Source organism: Dendropsophus ebraccatus, chromosome 6 (assembly GCF_027789765.1).
Source record: "Dendropsophus ebraccatus isolate aDenEbr1 chromosome 6, aDenEbr1.pat, whole genome shotgun sequence".
Lineage (NCBI taxonomy): Eukaryota > Metazoa > Chordata > Amphibia > Anura > Hylidae > Dendropsophus > Dendropsophus ebraccatus.
In genome coordinates this window covers 22,803,731-22,822,086 of record NC_091459.1, presented here as the reverse complement: position 1 = coordinate 22,822,086, position 18,356 = coordinate 22,803,731, and the positions used below count along the sequence as shown (strand labels likewise).

Below are 18,356 nucleotides of genomic sequence, written 5' to 3'. Positions count from 1 at the left end.
GGCCGTGGGAAAAATAGACATGCGGCCGGATTGCGAACATGCGGGCGAACCGCGAACATACGCCTGTAGTGCAGTTATGCTTCCCTAGCTTGTTTCGAAGCGATCTTAAAATCACGTTCAATTTGGCTGAAATAAGTACTCCGTACGGGACCGCAATGAAATCCACGGCCGTCAGTTGGAACATTTCCGTCCTCAAACAATGGTCTTGTTCATTTTTCACAGCGCAGTATACGATCCGGCCGTAGGCTCATACGTAGTGTGCATTGTGCGGCCGTATATCGTATACTTTCAAGCGAACACATCAACCTCAAAACTACGGGCGTATATTCGCAGTTCGCACTACGGACAGATTCATACGCAGTGTGAACATAGCCTTAAAGTGTTTATTTGAGTTTACAAGTTATCACCTTCAGGAGATAACAGAGGTATCGCACTATTTGTAAAGCTGTTTCTGTACACTTCATGTACTGTATGTCATTTTTTTTCTTTATTTTTGTAACTGATAATCACTGCACTTTTATAGAAAAAAATATAAAATGTAAACAGTTTTGCCTTGTTGCCACATTTTTAACAAAGACTTGTAGTCAGAATTTTTCAAGTTTCAAGTTTTTCATATCATTTTGCAGTATATATTAGGCTATGTTCACACTATGTTATTTTTGAGTAAAGAATGGACGCTGGGTGCAACAGAATCAGCGACCGTTCTTTGCAGCAGGGGCGGCATTGCACTGAAGTCATGGACAGAGGTGGTAGCAGAGATCACTGTGTCAGACTGGAGAGAGAATACACCTCTTCCTGCAGGACATACAGCAGCTGATAAATACTGGAAGACAAGTAAATTACAAATGTCTGGCATTTTCTGGCAGCAGTTGATTTGAAAGAAAAAAAAAAGTGAACAACCCCTTTAACGGGGGCAATGCTTTCCTATGGATTGAGTACAGATACACACTAAATCTTTTAAACATTGGGCGAATCATCTTGCCAATATAAAAATAACCACAGCTACAAACAACCACATATACATTATATAGAGCATGGCATGTAATGAAGTCTTTCACCAGCCATTTAACCCCTCCCTGGTCTATATGTTGGACATTATAACACTAAACTAAATTAAGGAAGGGGTGCAGCACTGCAGGGGCTCTGTGGAGTAGAGGATAGGGTAATGGCCCAGCATACTCCTACCTGCTTGGCTTACTATTAGTGGATGACATCAGTGGGTCACATGATCTGGCTGGCCTATCCAGTGGTGGGGGATAAACCATATAAGGATCGCCCCTTCCCGTCTTCGTTCTCTTCTCTGCGGCACCTTGATAGAAGCAGGCCACCCGCCCTCCCTATTCTTTGCTATCCGTGCATTTTCTTATACTTGTTTTCGTTGTAGATACAATAAGTCACAGCTGGTGGAATAAGGATCTGTGTACGGAGGAAATGAAGTTGGATGTGCCCGCAGGCGGCGGTGGCTGGCATTCCCCTTATTTGCATACCTCTTAATTGGTGTGGTGTTGTTACAGTTTTAAGAAAGTTCATCTTTATCCAAATTTATACAATAATTAAGGGAGGACTTCCGCCCAACAAACATATCTCTGTTTCCCGCCTCTTTATTTTGTGCATGTTATGAAGGGCCAAGGTTGGTGCGAGGTGGTGTGTTACCTGCAGTCTTATCTTGCTATGTTGAGCACCACCTGAAGCTCAGTAGTGCCGAGACTATCACGGTTTGTGCTGTGTATTACAAATTGGGCAAATTCGTTTGATGTGCGCTGTGCTCAGAGATATTAGCATAAACAAACCAAATGGTATGCAAGTTCAGACCCCCCCACCTATCAGACATATATGGCATATCCTGCAAAAATACTACTAATAAAATACTACTAATATCCAAAAAGACAAAATTCCCTTTAAGGGGATCTGTCAGCACCTGGGCTGGTCCCGATGTGCTGACAGTGTAATGCAGATGCGTGTCCCCCATTGTGTGTCCTACCTTTGTGTTTGCCCTCAGTACTGTAGTTTGCCACAATCTGGTCTGTTACGTTGGTAGCAAGTGTCAAAGAGGAATAGTGGTGAGGCGTTTGTGCCGCCTCACAAAAACTGCCTCCTCCTCATTGTGGCCCGGCCTCCTGCTTCCTGGTGACATCCTTTTCAGCTGCGCATGCGCCGTTGCTGGCACTGGCCGCACACGCCCATTGCCGGTTCATGTCTGCGTCCTAGATCTGTGCGGTATGCGCGCTCCTGTCAGCATTAACATGCATGCGCCATAGTGCGGGGCAGATGCACTGAGCGTATCAACTGTGGGCATTGGCTTCAGGCCCTCACCGCTTCTGTGCCGCTTCTCCACACTATGGTGCATGTGTGTTTATGCTGCGCAGACTGCACAGGTCCAGTGTGCAGGCGCAAACTGGCAAGTGGACCCGCACAGCCTGTGTCAGCAACGGCCTGAAGATGAGGTCACCAGGAAGCAGGAGGCCGGGCCACAATGAATATGCATGCAAACAGGGAGGAGGCAGTAGTGGTGAGGCATGCCGAAGTGCCGCACAAAGGCCTCACCGATACTCCTCTTTGACACTTGCTACCATTGTAACGGGCTGGATTGTGGGCAAACTAAAGCACCGAGGGCAAAAAGCAAGGTAGGCCACATAATGGGAGACACAGACCTGCACTACACTCTCAGGACCTTGGGACCAGCCCAGGTGCTGACAGATTCCTTTTAAATATATTTCTCATCCCAGGTATGGTCTGATGTATTATGTGCAACAAGAAGACTATGTATGTGGTCTAAAAAGAATTACTGGTAAGAAATATGTAACCCCCTTAACACTTGCACACAATGTAAATTTAATAAATATATCATAGGTAGTCACATAAAAACAAAACATTCCCGATATTAATTTGCACTATGAAACATCATAATCTTGTCTAGAAACAAAACATGAAAAAAATATGAACTTTAGAACTTTCATCCATCCAGACTTCAACACCTCCCTCTACCTTCCTTATAACAAAACCTAAGATTTATACCCATATAAGCATAGATAGAAAATAATAATTATAATTTTGTTTGATGTAATCATACTTCTAAGGTTGCCTTTTGTAATAATTAGTCAGTCTAGGATTTTAATTAAAGCATCCATACAAAGCCCCCATTAAATTGTGTCTGTGTGACCTATATTTTGTGAATTAGCTTGCTTTCAAAATATCATATCGAATAATGCTCATCCCATCACAGCGAAGGATTATGCAGTGAGATCTGATTTATTAAAAGAGCAAAGTAAGGTTAGAAAGAAATGGGAACACATAAAGCAAGTCATGCTTTTCGTATTACAAGGAAAATAATAAATTGGAAAGTTGGGATTATGGATTTTTTAAACATCTATGGTATTGTGATGGTTCATAAAGCTCAAGAGGAGACACTGTGAGATTTATGGCATCATAATAGTTATAGGTCATAAGCAGAAGAACAAACCAATATCCTTTTTTTTTGTGCCTGTATAATCATTTGATGTAAATCTTGACGGGATGACTACAAGAATGAAAAATAAAAAAACAGCATAATAGTATAATAAACCTCAGAAAACAAACACAATGGAGATCTGGGGAACGGATCTCCAGCTGGAAATATTTCTACTAGAATTGGTAAAACAAAGCTGCTAGAAAATAAAAATTTGAGTTATCCCCTATCCACAGGAGATCACATGGGGTCCATGCCCCCCAGCGATCACCAGATCGGCACTCGGCTCCTTTGTGTTGAATACAGCCGTGGGTCGGAGCATGACCTGTGGCTCTATTATTTCTCTATGGTGCTGCGTTGAGATTGCCGCAGGGCACAGAGGTCAAACCCCATCCCCCCCGCAATCTTTTACTTGTTCCCTATCCTGTGGATAGGGGACAAGTAAGTTTTAAATGGAAAACTGTTTTAATGATTATTTAAATCTAGCAGAATACAAGAATTCATCAAAATTTCATTCTAGGGCTTTGTTTCGACCAAAACCAGGAGTGGATTGAAAACACAGAAAGGTTATATAACAACAGCTGGCAAATAAGGGCTTTTATTTCAAAACAACGGACATTGCTTTGAAAAAACAAAAAAAACGGCAATTATTTGCCATTAAATGGCAGGCATCCATTTAACAGTGGATTTTAACAGTGTGTGAACATAGCCTTTCTGTGTTTTCAATAAACTCCTGGTTTTGGTTGAAATATACTGACCAAAATACTGTGTGCGAACATAGCCTAAAAATGAGCAAGATAAAGCTAGATAAATCTAAAAAAAGCTAGATAAGATTACTTGTGCAGAGCAGCAATCCTATGGCTAATAGTAGAGACAGGCTCTCTGTGTGACAATACAGATGAAAGCTCCATCTCCACTTCCTGCTGTCAGGACTGGCAGGTACAGACAGGACAGAGACATTGGGCCCTAGATCTGAATCCACCCACTGACCCTGCCTATTTGCCTCAATCGACCCAAGGCGGTCGCAGACAACCACGAAGACGTTCCCTATGCTACGTAAGTGAAACACAGAACAATACGGACAAACAAAACACAATAAAGAGTAGTGGACAAGCCGGGTCAAACCACACGGGCACGCAGTACAGAATCAGCAATACAACAGGATAGTCTAAAGTCAGGCGGAGGTCAGAATCACAAGTCAGTAAAGCAAAAGGGATTAGGACGGGGTTCGCAGGAGTAGACAGGGGGGAGCTGGGACCAGGAGTAACCTAATAGCCAGCGATTGTAAGCTGGCTCTGACTGACACTTATACTGGATCAGGAGCCCGGACCAAAGGCTGATTGGTCCGGCCTCCTGAATCCAGCCATGCAACAGCTGTGGCACTGCAGGCTGAGTGGCCGAGAGATCCGTCACTCAGCCTGTGAAGAGGCCGCTCAGCTGTGTGCTGGCCGGCCGGCTGACACTCACGTGACCGCGGCCTCCCTGGTTGTCAGGGACGTCGTTGGGTCTCCGTGACGTGACTCGGCTCCAGCGGGGGGAGCGACGGTGCGCTCCCGTGCAGGCCGCCGGAGGCGAGCTAGAGGAAGGCGCCGCAGGAACCTGGTGAGGTAAGTTCCTGACACCTGCAGTATGTCTTGGTGGTTTTGCTACTAAAGACAGACTGAGCTTAACAATGGTCAGTTAACAGCAAATTAAGTAGAAGGAAGGCAAAAAATTGACACAATTGTTATTGGAAAAATGGGAGTGTATTGAACTTTGAATCATAATGTCACGTACTATTGTACTATAATAATCTATAATTTTAGTATATTAACAAAGTTGATTTAACATAATAAACTTACAGTTTATTATAGTACAATATAGTACCATGGTCTTTGTGTGTTACACAGCTGGGTGATATTGTTAAATGTTACTAGGGTAATTCACACTAGTTTCAGTTATACAAAGTAGCAAAGGCAACAACTGGAGCATGTTTTAGAGGAACTTAATAGCAGAAGGGTGACTGGTACTGAATCAGGTTCAGGGGCACAGGAGGTAAAAATCTTCTCATTCCTGTGAGCTTTAGCTTCTAGTTGATACTGAGAACTAGAGTGGATTGGATTTAGAGGCCTGAAGAAGAAAAGATGTCTCTGTAGTGTGACATGCTCATGCAACGCAAGAATTAGAGTAACACTGGAGCTTGTTGCTAGTACTGAATCTGAATGAGATAAAGTAGAGATATTCCCATCTCCCTGGTCTAACCTTGAAAGTTCCATTCTTTTTGGATGAGGGGGCTGGACTTTCAGCTTTTTGCAGTGATTGGTTCTCAACATGTGACCAATACACAATGTTAACCTTGTATTGACAATATAACTCAGTGTATGCTGTTAAGTGAAGTGAATTGTTAATTGTCGTTTGCAGAAACGTGCTGCAACGGACGCTGTTAAACCAAGTGTGAACATAGCCTAATGCTGTATCTATTAAGTCATGTTTTTAAAACAAATTAATTATTCCCTTATGACAAAAAAAGGGTGTTCATTTGTAATGGGATGTCCAAATGGCAGGCATACAGCTGCAGCTTGATTAATATAGCCTATTGAATACATGTATACATACGGTACTGGAATATTGATTTCCACATTTACAAATCCTTATTCTGTATCATATTCCATTATTTGCTGTGCAGCAGTTTCAACTGAGTGATGAAAACTATAAATATGTAAATAAGTGAACAATAACTGATCATCTTTTCAAAATTCGGCTCTACACATGGCAAAAAATATTTTCTATTTTATAGAACAGTGAAACACGGCAAAAATGAGTAGTATATATATAAAGGCTGAATAACCCAGAATACCAATAAATACCATATATGACACAGTTTATTTTTTGCTATGCATAACAGCAAATCTTAAAATCTTAAAATTCTAAAAATTCGAAGCTATCAAACCTTTTACCTACCCTTAAATGCAGGATTTCACTTGACCACATGAAGTTTTTAAAAAAAAAAAAATGTGAAAAAATTCTCCTTTCATACATGAATTTAATTAACCCCTTCCCCCATATGGACGTAGGTGGGTAGGGGAGTTCAGAGAGGGTTCAGCAGCTGGGCACCACAGGCATTAGCCGGCGCAGTGATCCAGGAGGGAATATATAGAGATCCCAGGTGGGACAGAGGTGACACCCGCCCCCCCCCCCCTCCCTGTGATAAGGCTTGACCGAACAGCAGAAAAAGCTAGGTTCAATCAAACTTCAACTTAGCCAGGCCTTCCGCATTTGATTCCTGATGCCTTTCCGGTCCGTGTGGAAGAAGGAGACATCCCGAGGGCCCCCTGGAATTCCGGCATATAGCCTATTACCTAGGCTAAATCCTGGAATTCCAGGCGGTCCCCAGGATGTCTCCTCCTTCCGCACGGACCAGGAAGGCATCAGGAATCAAATGCGGAAGGTCCGGCTAGGTTCTAGTTTGATCGAACCTAGCTGTTTCCGCTGTTCGATCAAGCCTACCTGCGATCTCATACTATGGATAGGGGACAAGGAAGTTTAAACCAGAAAACTAGTTAAATGTACAGTAGATATAAAAGGCTGCACTCTTGTTATTTTATTTTAAAATGAACACTTAAAATGCTGTAATCCAATAAACTGGATCAGGACAGTGGAGGATCAGCTTATACAGACTTACTGCATCAGTATCCTCCCATTATAATGCTGATGAATGTAGTTACTCTACCGTTCAAAAGTTTGGGGTCACCCAAACAACTTTGTGTTTTCCATGAAAAGCCACACTTATTTACCACCATACGTTGTGAAATGAATAGAAAATAGAGTCAAGACATTGACAAGGCTAGAAATAATGATTTGTATTTGAAAAAACATTGTTTTTACATCAAACTTTGCTTTCGTCAAAGAATCCTCCTTTTGCAGCAATTACAGCATTGCACACCTTTGGCATTCTAGCTATTAATCTGTTGGGGTAAGCTGGAGAAATTGCACCCCACGCTTCTAGAAGCAGCTCCCACAAGTTGGATTGGTTGGATGGGCACTTCTGGCGTACCAAAAGGTCAAGCTGCTCCCACAACAGCTCAATGGGGTGGTGATCTGGTGACTGCGCTGGCCACTCCATTACCGATAGAATACCAGCTGCCTGCTTCTGCTGTAAATAGTTCTTGCACAATTTGGAGGTGTGTTTAGGGTCATTGTCCTGTTGTAGGATGAAATTGGCTCCAATCAAGCGCTGTCCACTGGGTATGGCATGGCGGTGCAGAGTGATAGCCTTCCTTATTCAGAATCCCTTTTACCCTGTACAAATCTCCCACCTTACCAGCACCAAAGCAAACCCAGACCATCACATTATCTCCACCATGCTTAACAGAGGCCGTCAGGCATTCTTCCAGCATCTTTTCATTTGTTCTGCGTCTCACAAACGTTCTTCTTTGTGATCCAAACACCTCAAACTTGTATTCATCCGTCCACAACACTTTTTTCCAGTCTTCCTCTGTCCAATGTCTGTGTTCTTTTGCCCATCTTAATCTTTTTCTTTTATTGGCCAGTCTCAGATATGGCTTTTTCTTTGCCACTCTGCCCTGAAGCCCAAAATCCGGCAGCCGCCTCTTCACTGTAGATGTTGACACTGGTGTTTTGTGGGTACTATTTAATGAAGATGCCAGTTGGGGACCTGTGAGGCGTCTGTTTCTCAAACTAGAGACTCTAATGTGCTTATCTTCTTGCTTAGTTGTGCAACGTGGCCTCCCACTTCTTTTTCTACTCTGGTTAGAGCCTGTTTGTGCTGTCCTCTGAAGGGAGTAGTACACACCGTTGTAGGAAATCTTCAGTTTCTTAGCAATTTCTTGCATGGAATAGCCTTCATTTCTAAGAACAAGAATATACTGTCGAGTTTCAGATGAAAGTTCTCTTTTTCTGGCCATTTTGAGCGTTTAATTGACCCCACAAATCTGATGCTCCAGAAACACAATCTGCTCAAAGAAAGGTCAGTTTTGTAGCTTCTGTAACGAGCTAGACTGTTTTTTAGATGTGTGAACATGATTGCACAAGGGTTTTCTAATCATCAATTAGTCTTCTGAGCCAATGAGCAAACACATTGTACCATTAGAACACTGGCGTGATAGTTGCTGGAAATGGGCCTCTATACACCTATGTAGATATTGCACCAAAAACCAGACATTTGCAGCTAGAATAGTCATTTACCACATTAGCAATGTATAGAGGGTATTTGTTTAAAGTTAGGACTAGTTTAAAGTTATCTTCATTGAAAAGTACAGTGCTTTTCCTTAAAAAATAAGGGCATTTCAATGTGACCCCAAACTTTTGAACAGTAGTGTACATATAGAGGGCATTTGTCATGGTGCGTCCTTACCCGATCAGAGTGCATTTGCTCCTGGCACCGAAAGTTTGGGTAACTATGGGTACGATCATACAGAGTTGGTTTCGTGCTCAAGCCCAGTTGGACCTGATGTGGTCACATCCATAGTTATACAAACAGCAGCAGCAATTGCTTGCCGATTGGGTGAGGAAGTGTGGTGATGGGTACCCTTTAAGAATCACCATCTTTTTGTCACTTTATATCTACCACCACTCCAAAGCTGCCTCCAAAAGACCAATCACTTATAACTCCTTAGTGCTCTGAAATTGCTTGGAGTACAAATAGGCCCAACCTTTAACTCTTGTCATATCTGTTTCCACCCTGTATTGCTTGCCACACTCACTTGAGTGACACCTACTCGACAGTGTGATGCATGGATCTCCAAACTGCGCCCCTCCAGCTGTTGCAATACTACATTTCCCATGCCCATTGGTAGCTGGCCCCTGACCCCATTGACCATCTGGAAATTCAATGGGTAAAAATGACACCAAGACGTCTCAGACAGTGTTACAGTCCAGCTTCTCACTTTTACATATCATTATGTGAACATTACGGTATAATATACAGAATGAAGTGGAGCTTTAGAATTGTATTCAAGAAGCATTGTACCAGTAAATGCTGCATCATTATTCATTCTCATCCCGGCATTCAATTATTTATTAAGATCTGATTCTTTTAATATAATCTCGTATGTTTTATTGATTAATCCCTTTGTATAGATGTTGAATCCTATTAGGAGGTAAAACTGCATTATAGATTTTAAACTACTAAGCATATTCAAGAAAATTAACAGTATACAGCAATAAAGAGTAATAAAGAGTCATTTTCGACGACTAAATAATGATTTCTTTTCCCAGTGGCTGTTGCAGGCAATACTCATTAGTTTTTTTATTAGTCATTACATTTAAATCATATCAAAGAAGCCAGACAAAATATGCCCGTGGTGCATGCTCCATACTGTATGTAAGATATAATTGCCGATTATGTTGTCATCTGTCTAATATAGTAAGAATTCCTCTGGGATTTAAATTGCTAGATATGACTTTTTTGTTGCTATATCTTTTTTTGTTAGTTTGGGAAAAGTCGACAAAAAAGTGTTTTTTTTCTTTAAGATATAAGAATTTATTTTGTTTATTCAAATTTAAATATTAAGTAGTGGTCCAAGGAGATTTTTAAGATGTACTTAGAGCAAAAGATACCTCCCGGGTATAATATGCTGTCTAGACATGGCCAATAAAAGCTGTAGACCTCAGTTCTTAACTGCTGTCTTGGGAATTACACTTGTTTGCAATGATAACTGTCATGTCTGAATGGTCAAATTATATCCACAAACAGGAGAAGTCTCTGGGCACTGGATACTTCTCCTGTTTACCTTTATGTTGGTTTCATCGTTTTCATGGACTACTACTGAAGGAGCGGGGAACCAGTGGGTGTTCTGTTAATGGGTCAAACTATATCTGAGCAAAATCAATTCCATATGCAGATAATATATCATACCGGCATAAACATTTTTCTCTAGTGATCATCATTATGAATATATTTCTAGTGTGGAATAGGTAGGATCCTTTTATAAAGGCACGCATATATATTGTGTTTCCCCAAAAATGAGAAAGTGCCTTATATTGTTTTCCCCTCAAAAACAGGCACTGTTTTATTTTAGGGAGATGTCTTATTTCTCTCCCCCCGGCCGGGGGGAGAGAAATAAGACATCCTTCGGGACCTCCCTAGAATACTCACCTTGGGACCAAGAGTGCATCAGCGATGGGACGTGGGTCAGGCATGCACGAGGATGTGCATCAAGTTTGCGGCGGCGTGCGGAGAACGTGGGGGCCATTGACCAGGTTGCCTGCGGTGCCCGCTTCAGAGGTACATGAGGGGGTTAGGTGTGTCCTGGGTGGCGGGTGGCAATGAGTGGCCTTAATTTCGAGAGGTGCCTTATTTTTTGGGGGATGCCTTACTTTAGGCTAGAGGGTAGAGTAGTTGGAGTGTCTTATCTTAGGAGAGTCTTTTTTCAGGGAAACACGGTAGTGTACCTGCCCTGACCTTTTTCCTGCTGCCTTACTATGCCTGCCCTGACCACAGCTTGTTTAGAAATGCTTTCCTCCAGGTGTGACAGAATGCCAGTACTGAGTACTGAGTGAAGACCATAAGATGCCACAGAATAACCTCCATGATATAGCCTTAAGCCAAACCTGAAGAAACCTATCACATTCAGTCCTCTTGCCATGGCAGTTGTGCCCATACAGATGGTCCTAAAAAATTACAGAGTTTCATTTTCACTAGAAATTAGTGAACTTTTCAAAAGTTCGGTTCGTCAAGTTTGCTGAACCTTGCCGCAAAGCTTGCAAAAATTGTGCCAAAAAGTGTGAACTTTCATGTACAAAGCCACACCATAAGTCACGTTTGTCGGAAAATTATATTTTAATGGTAAAAACGTTTAATTTAAATGGTGGAAATTTGAGATAAGCCAACCGAACTTCCTGAACCGAGATTCGTTTCGAACTTTGCAAAATATTCAGTTGGGTACCAAACCGAACTTCCTTAAAAGTTTGTAACAAGTTCTTAATTCACTACAATGAATAAATAAATATGTTTATAGTAAAGAGATTTACCATTTTTCATTATGCATAAGGGAGCTTTATTTATTTGTGAATTGTGGAAAGGTGAAATTATTTTGTTTTGATTTATTCCCCTATTAACTAGACTTTCTGAGAGGAAATGACAAGAGCACTGGGAAACAACATAACTGGGGATCAAGGTGCTAGGGATGAAGGTCATTTTCTAACCTTGATCCTCAGTGCTGTTTCTGTCAACCTTGTACTTTACTAGATACGTAAATGAGCCAATTTGGTGCACTGGGGTTGGCACTACCACACTGATGCACTGATCTGCCCCAGCCGGCCTGCACTTGTAATAAATATTCATCTGGGGCTCTACAGTGATCAGCGCCGGAGTGCACTCGCTGTCGGCTGTCTTGGTAGTTGTCCCGCCCCCAGTGCACCAAACCGCCTAATTTACATATCTATTAAGCTACAAGTAAGAAAATTACCTTCATCCTCAGCGCCCCGTGCGCTATAGGGGCACATCAGCAGGTAAATGCTTCTCTAGTTCCCAGTTTTCCCTTTAAGCATATATGCATTTTTTTAAATTGGGAAAATTATGTGTTGGATGATAAAAGAGAGCTGTAATATTCGATATAATCTGAACCAACACATTCAGGATGGAAGCATAGGGACACATCTTAAAGGCATATCCCACATTTTAGTTATTAAAAAAAAAGTAAAAAGGAGTTAGAAATGAGCCTTTATGTTATAAACCATTATGCTCTGACCTGATGGCAGTGTATTGTTTTTTTAACTTGAATCCACCAGAATTCCATTGTCATGAAAGTGTACCTACAACTGTAAACAACATTTCATTTTTGAGTTCCTGACATGGACAGAGGTGGCAGCAGAGAGCACAGTTTCTTACTGGATAATAATACACCACTTCTTGCAGGACATACAGCAGCTGATAAGTCCTGTAAGACTTGAGATTTTTTTAATAGAAGTAAATTACAAATCTCTGGTACTTTGAGTTGAAAGAATTTTTTTTTTGGGTGAACTACCCCTTTAAATTTATAAAGAATATTGTTTTAAAGTTTTTAAACAGAAAATAGTGAGATAATAACTGTAAATCATTTCTCATTTTTTATAGATGTACTCTTTCAGACAGACATGTAACAGACAAAATCATCAATTCTCTTCATTTACTGTAATGTATGAAACAAAAGTTTTAAGTCTCCATAGGATTAGGCTAAGCAATGGAAATCCATCTGAAATCAGGAGAATTGTATGGTCAAGGTTCTGCACAAACAATTTTGTGTTATTGTCCAAAACTTCACAATGCAATGCTTCTTGGTTTTCTTTTCTGCGCAGCAGATTTTCCAGCAAAATACATAGCAAAGACATATTCTCATATTTGGTAATATTGTATTTGGCCTGGACCTGTAAGAGTAATTATATTCATCATTTAGATTTTATCAGAATACATAATTATAACGTTATCACTAATTAAAATTGCTGCTAATGATGAAAATGCTAAAGAGCACAGAATAAGACTTGAAAATGTGTTCAAAAACATATTGGACATGCAGAGATCAGCTGACGATTTGAGGCATGGTCTCCATGTCCAGTGGTACGTGGCACCAAGAAGTCAGCAGCACATCCTTTAAAGGGGTACTCCAGCGAAAATCTTTTTCTTTCAAATCAACTGATATCAGAAAGTTATATATATTTGTAATTTACTCATATATGGGAAGGGGCGTTACATCTTGCTGTATCTCAGGAGCTTAGGGACGCCTCTTTGATTTTTCATATTATAGAATGAAATCATTGTTCTATGTTCTGGAAGCACAGGTGCATATATAAAACTTACCATGAGTTTCCTTGATCTAAAAGTGTCAGCAGTTCGGGATATGAATTGCAGATGACATATTCCCTTTAAAGCAATAGTCCCTCAGATCAGGCTTCTGTTAGATCATTGGAAGCCCTACCTCACAACTTGCAGGACTTAAAGGGGTTGTCCAGCAAAAATCTTTTTCTTTCAAATCAACTGATATCAGAAAGTTATATATATTTGTAATTTACTTCTATTAAAAAAACTCAAGTCTTCCCATACTTATAAGCTACTATACAGTATGTCCTGCAGGAAGTGTTGGTTTATTTTCTGTCTGATACAGTGCTCTCTACTGAATCTCTGGCCAAGACAGGAACTCTGTCTTGGTTTCTATGAATCCCCATAGAAAACCTCTCCTGCTCTGGACAGTTCCTGTCTCGGCCAGAGATGTCAGCAGAGAGCAGTGTGTCAGACTGAAAAAAACAACAACACTACCTGAATGATATATAGGAGCTAATAAGTATGGGAAGACTTGAGATTTTTTAATAGAAGTAAATTACAAATCTATATAACTTTCTGACACCAGTTAATCTGAAAGAAAAAGATTTTTGCTGGACAACCCCTTTAAGTCCTGCAAGTTGTGAGGTAGGGCTTCCAATGATCTAACAGAAGCCTGATCTGAGGGACTATTGCTTTAAAGGGAATATGTCATCTGCAATTCATATCCTGAACTGCTGACACTGTTAGATCAAGAAAAATCATGGTAAGTTTTATATATGCACCTGTGCTTCCAGAACATAGAACAATGATTTCATTCTATAATATGAAAAATCAAAGAGGCGTCCCTAAGCTCCTGAGATACAGCAAGATGTAACGCCCCTTCCCATATATGAGCCTGCTTAGCTTCCAGGTGTCAATCAAACATGGAGGGGGAAGAGGAAGCTTTCTAGTCTGCACCAGATCATGAACTTGACAAAGCCTCTTTGGCTCTGCACCAAATAAAATATTTTTTTCTACATTCTGAAAGTGCAGCTGGATACATGAAAGGTACCATGTGTCTCCTTGACCTAACAGCTATTGAACAGTGTCAGCATATTGGAATTGAAATTACAGCTGACAGATTCCCTTTAAAGAAGACCTCCACAATGCCTCAAAAAAGTTGAGGCATGATAGCTGGGTCCCTTTTTCTAGGCCCCTACTTAGTAGCAGTTGGTGTCCTTCTGTCCCCAATATGCTGAAAGGGCCTAGATTGACACTTTAAAGCTATGTTCACACTGCGTATCTGTCCAGCCGCATGTTTTCGCGGCCGGACATATACGCGTTAAACTCCGGCCGGGGATTTACGCTACTTGCGGCCGGCTACGTACGGAGCGCGAACTTACGCCCGCAGTCTACTTACGCTTCCCGAGCGCTCTTCGTAGCGATCTAACAGCGGTCTTTTACTTGGAAATCTTCGCCAAGTCCCGGACACCCCACAGAACCTTTTGGATTGGCACAAAAAGCTTAAAAAATAAAGAAATCACCACTACGTACGGGACCGCATGTTACGCTACGGGCGTAAGTTACGGCATTTTCGTCCTCAAATAATGGTCTGGTTCATTTTTTACGGCGCCGTGTACGATCCTCGCGTAAGTTCTTACGTAGTGTGAACTGTGCCGCCGTACATCGTATACTTTCCATTGTACGCAAACTACGTAAGTCTCCGGCCGGAGACTTACGTAGTGTGAACATAGCCCCCAGTTTGAAACAATGCTTATAGACTGTTAAGTGGTGATTACCCCATTGACAATCTAAGCGCCAGATCTCCTGAGGCTGCAGTGTGTCATCAGCAGAGCAGGGACAGCACATTATCAGGGTAAACTAAAGGATCAGCATGCTGGCTTTGGAGAGATAAATGCACTTTATGCTGCGTTTACATGGAACAATTATCGTTCAAATTTGCACGATAACGATCGAATTCGAACGATAATCGTACGTGTAAACGCAGCGAACGGTCAAACGACGAGCGAGAATCGTTCATTTTGCTTTTACAACATGTTCTTAAAACGTTCGCAAAAAAATCGCAGATCGTTCCGTGTAAACAGTCGTTCACAGATTTAACCTATGTGCGAGATAGGCTTAAGCAATCGCAAAACGATTGCAAAACGATTTTTCAGGACGATATATCTGATCGTTGATCGTTATAAAAAAAATTGTTACTTCGAAATCGTTAATCGTACAATCGGGCGAATTATCGCTCCGTGTAAACTCAGCATTAGTTTGTTAGACTCATAGCATGGTGTACATAGGTTGTTTAATTACATCAGTATACCCCCCTAACTTACTGACAGCAATGGCTGCTAGGTATCTCCCCACAATGTATGCCTATTATGATGATCTGCGCTCAGTAGTGTCACTGAAGGTTACGGGCTGCAATTATCATTGAGGCATCTCTGATCCTGCCTAGGCGCATTCCTAATGGTGAAGAGACGGGGAGGAGGGACGGATAGGTGGTGCAAGCCTGTGGCATAGACACTGTAGGCCACGCCAATTTGACACAGGGCTGCAAGCGTTACCTGACGAACGGACCCCAGGACAGATCTTGGATTGAAGTACAAGCGGTTTGTGGGGGGGGGGGGCATATTGTGGATACAGAGTCGTTTAAGGGCCTTTACATGGGTTGATTATCAGCAAAGAGTTTTGCTAGAGACAGTTCTTCGGCCAATAATCGCCCCGTGTAAAACTGACAGCAATTGGCTGAGGAGCTGGAAAACACCCGATCCTTAGCTGTGGCAAAATATATAGCTATTGGCTGCACATCTCTCTATGTAAACAGGAAATGTGCGGCCAACAGCAATACATTTAAATGGTAGCATGACCAATACAGTGACTGCTTGACCCGACCCAACTGCTTGATACATATAAGAGAACCCCTAGGGACAAGACTGGCACAAGGTTTTAAAACATTTTATCCATATCTGCTCCCTAAACTAAAATGGGGGTAGCTTTGACAATACTGTAAAAAAAAAAAACCCTGATTTTTGTATATCCTTAGATAAACTAGCTAAAAACAAAAATCAGTTTACTTTTAGGCTATGTTCACACTGCGTACGATTTCGTCCACAGTTCTTACGCCGCCGTACATGTGCGGCTGAAACTACGGCCGTGGGAAAAATCGACATGCGGCCGGATGCGTACGCACCGCGAACATACGCCCGCAGTACAGTTATGCTTCCCTAGCTTTTTTCGAAGCAATTTGAAGCAGGTCATTTACTTGGAAATCTTCGCCCAGCCCAATAAACCACACAGAACGTTTTGGATCGAAAAATCAAGTTCAATTTGGCTGAAATAAGAACTTCGTAGGGGACCGCATTGGAAATCCACGGCCGTGAGTTCGAACATTTCCGTCCTCAAACAATGGTGTTGTTCATTTTTCACGGCAACGTATACGATACGGTCGTAAGTTCATACGTAGTGTGAACTGTGCGGCCGTATATCGTATACTTTCAAGCGAACGCATCAACCTCAAAACTAAGTGCGTATATTCGCGGTTCGCACTACGAGCGGAAATATACGTAGTGTGAACATAGCCTTTAAGTGACTCTGTACCCACAATCTGCCCACCCCAAACAGCTTGTACCTTTGGATAGCTGCTTTTATTCCAAGATCTGTCCTGGGGTCTATTCGGCAGGTGATGTAGTTATTGTCCTGAAAAACAACTTTTAAACTTGCAGCCCTGTGCCAAACTGGCGTGGCCTAGAGTGTCTGTGCATTAGGCTGGCACAACTTCTCTGTCCCTCCTCCCCGCCCTCCTCATCATTAGGAATGCTCCAGGCAGGTATTCTCCTATTCATAAGCTGTGAGAACGCGACACATGGGTTGGATCGTTAAGGCACCTGTGCAGTGTTCAGACAAGTGAGGAATAGGAGAATACCTGCCTGGAGCATTCCTTATGATGAGGAGGGTGGGGAGGAGGGACAGAGAGGCGGTGCAGGCCTAATGCACAGACACTCTAGGCCATGCCAGTATGACACGGGCTGCAAGTTTAAAAGTTGTTTTTTAAGGACAATAACTGCATCACCTGCTGAACGGACCTCAGGACAGATCATGGATTAAAAGCAGCTATCCGAAGGTACAAGCGGTTTGGGGAAGGCAGATTGTGGGTGCAGAGTTGTTTTAAGTATGGAATTTTATGCCATCTTTACTACAAAAATAAGTAGGCAAAAAAAAAAAAAACATGAAATATTGTTTAATATCATATTACATCTTGGAGAGACATTGATCTTTAAATGTACAGAAACAGTATTTGTAGACTGATAAAGGAGGATATTAGAAAGTCAACATGGCAGTTTTCACACAGACAATGTTCAAGAGCAAAATATCTCTAAATTATCAGAGAATCAGATCAGATCGGCAAAAAAGGAAATGAGAACATTATAAAGTAAAAATAAAGCTACAGTAGCCTGGGAACAATGCTGGATTATTAAATTAGGAACAATGAACCCTATGTTGTACAACACATTATTCCAGACACTATGCGGGTATTGTAAAATTCAATGTTGTTCTCTCGTATTTTTGTCATGCTCATCTGAATTTCTGGAATCTGCAATCTAGAAAGGATTTACAAAAGACTGTGGATTGATATACACGGGTTACAGTTGTCTAGCTGACGTAAAGTTCTTGATAAAACTAACTGCTTTTAGCTCAAGGGTGGGTTTACACTTAACGTATCCGCAGCAGATTTCACGCATACATTACCGCCATCTGGACGTCCAGCTCAGCCAATCAGTGTGCTGCCCCGCTGCAGCCACTGAATAGCTGAGCGGGACATCCAGACGCTGATTGTGTGACCTGCATCTGAAGCTGCCTCAGACTATGTTGCTGCCTCATCCCTAGTACTGTGCTGATTTTCTGTTTGATGACCTGGCTTGACTACACAAATGGATGGGTAAGTAGCTCTATCATTTCTTTCATCCCAATGTTGGCCCCCTAAGAAAAACATTGCATTTATACTAAAAAACAAAAGGTTATTAACCCTTAGGGGACACAGCCAGTTTTCATTTTTGCGTTTTCGTTTTTCCCTCCTCGTGTATATAAGGCCATAGCGCCTGCATTTTTCCACCTAGAGACCCAAATGAGCCCTTATTTTTTGCGCAACTAATTGTACTTTGCTAAGACAGATGTAATTTTTGCCTA

At 41.7% G+C, this 18,356-nt stretch overlaps 1 protein-coding gene across 6 annotated transcripts in view; it reads right to left on the bottom strand.

The window, feature by feature from the left end:
• The window catches only part of MEI4 (meiotic double-stranded break formation protein 4), a 228,762-nt gene that overhangs the window by 144,269 nt on the left and 66,137 nt on the right, over nucleotides 1-18,356 (bottom strand). For 3 of the 6 annotated variants that reach the window (XM_069974671.1, XM_069974673.1, XM_069974672.1), the window contains exon 5: nucleotides 12,464-12,790. The exons of the other annotated variants lie outside the window; for them this stretch is intronic. In XM_069974671.1, coding sequence (XP_069830772.1) covers nucleotides 12,539-12,790 — 252 coding nt within the window. In that variant the 3' untranslated portion in view covers nucleotides 12,464-12,538. Of the gene's footprint in view, nucleotides 1-12,463; nucleotides 12,791-18,356 lie in introns of those variants that run through there. 6 annotated transcript variants of the gene reach the window in all.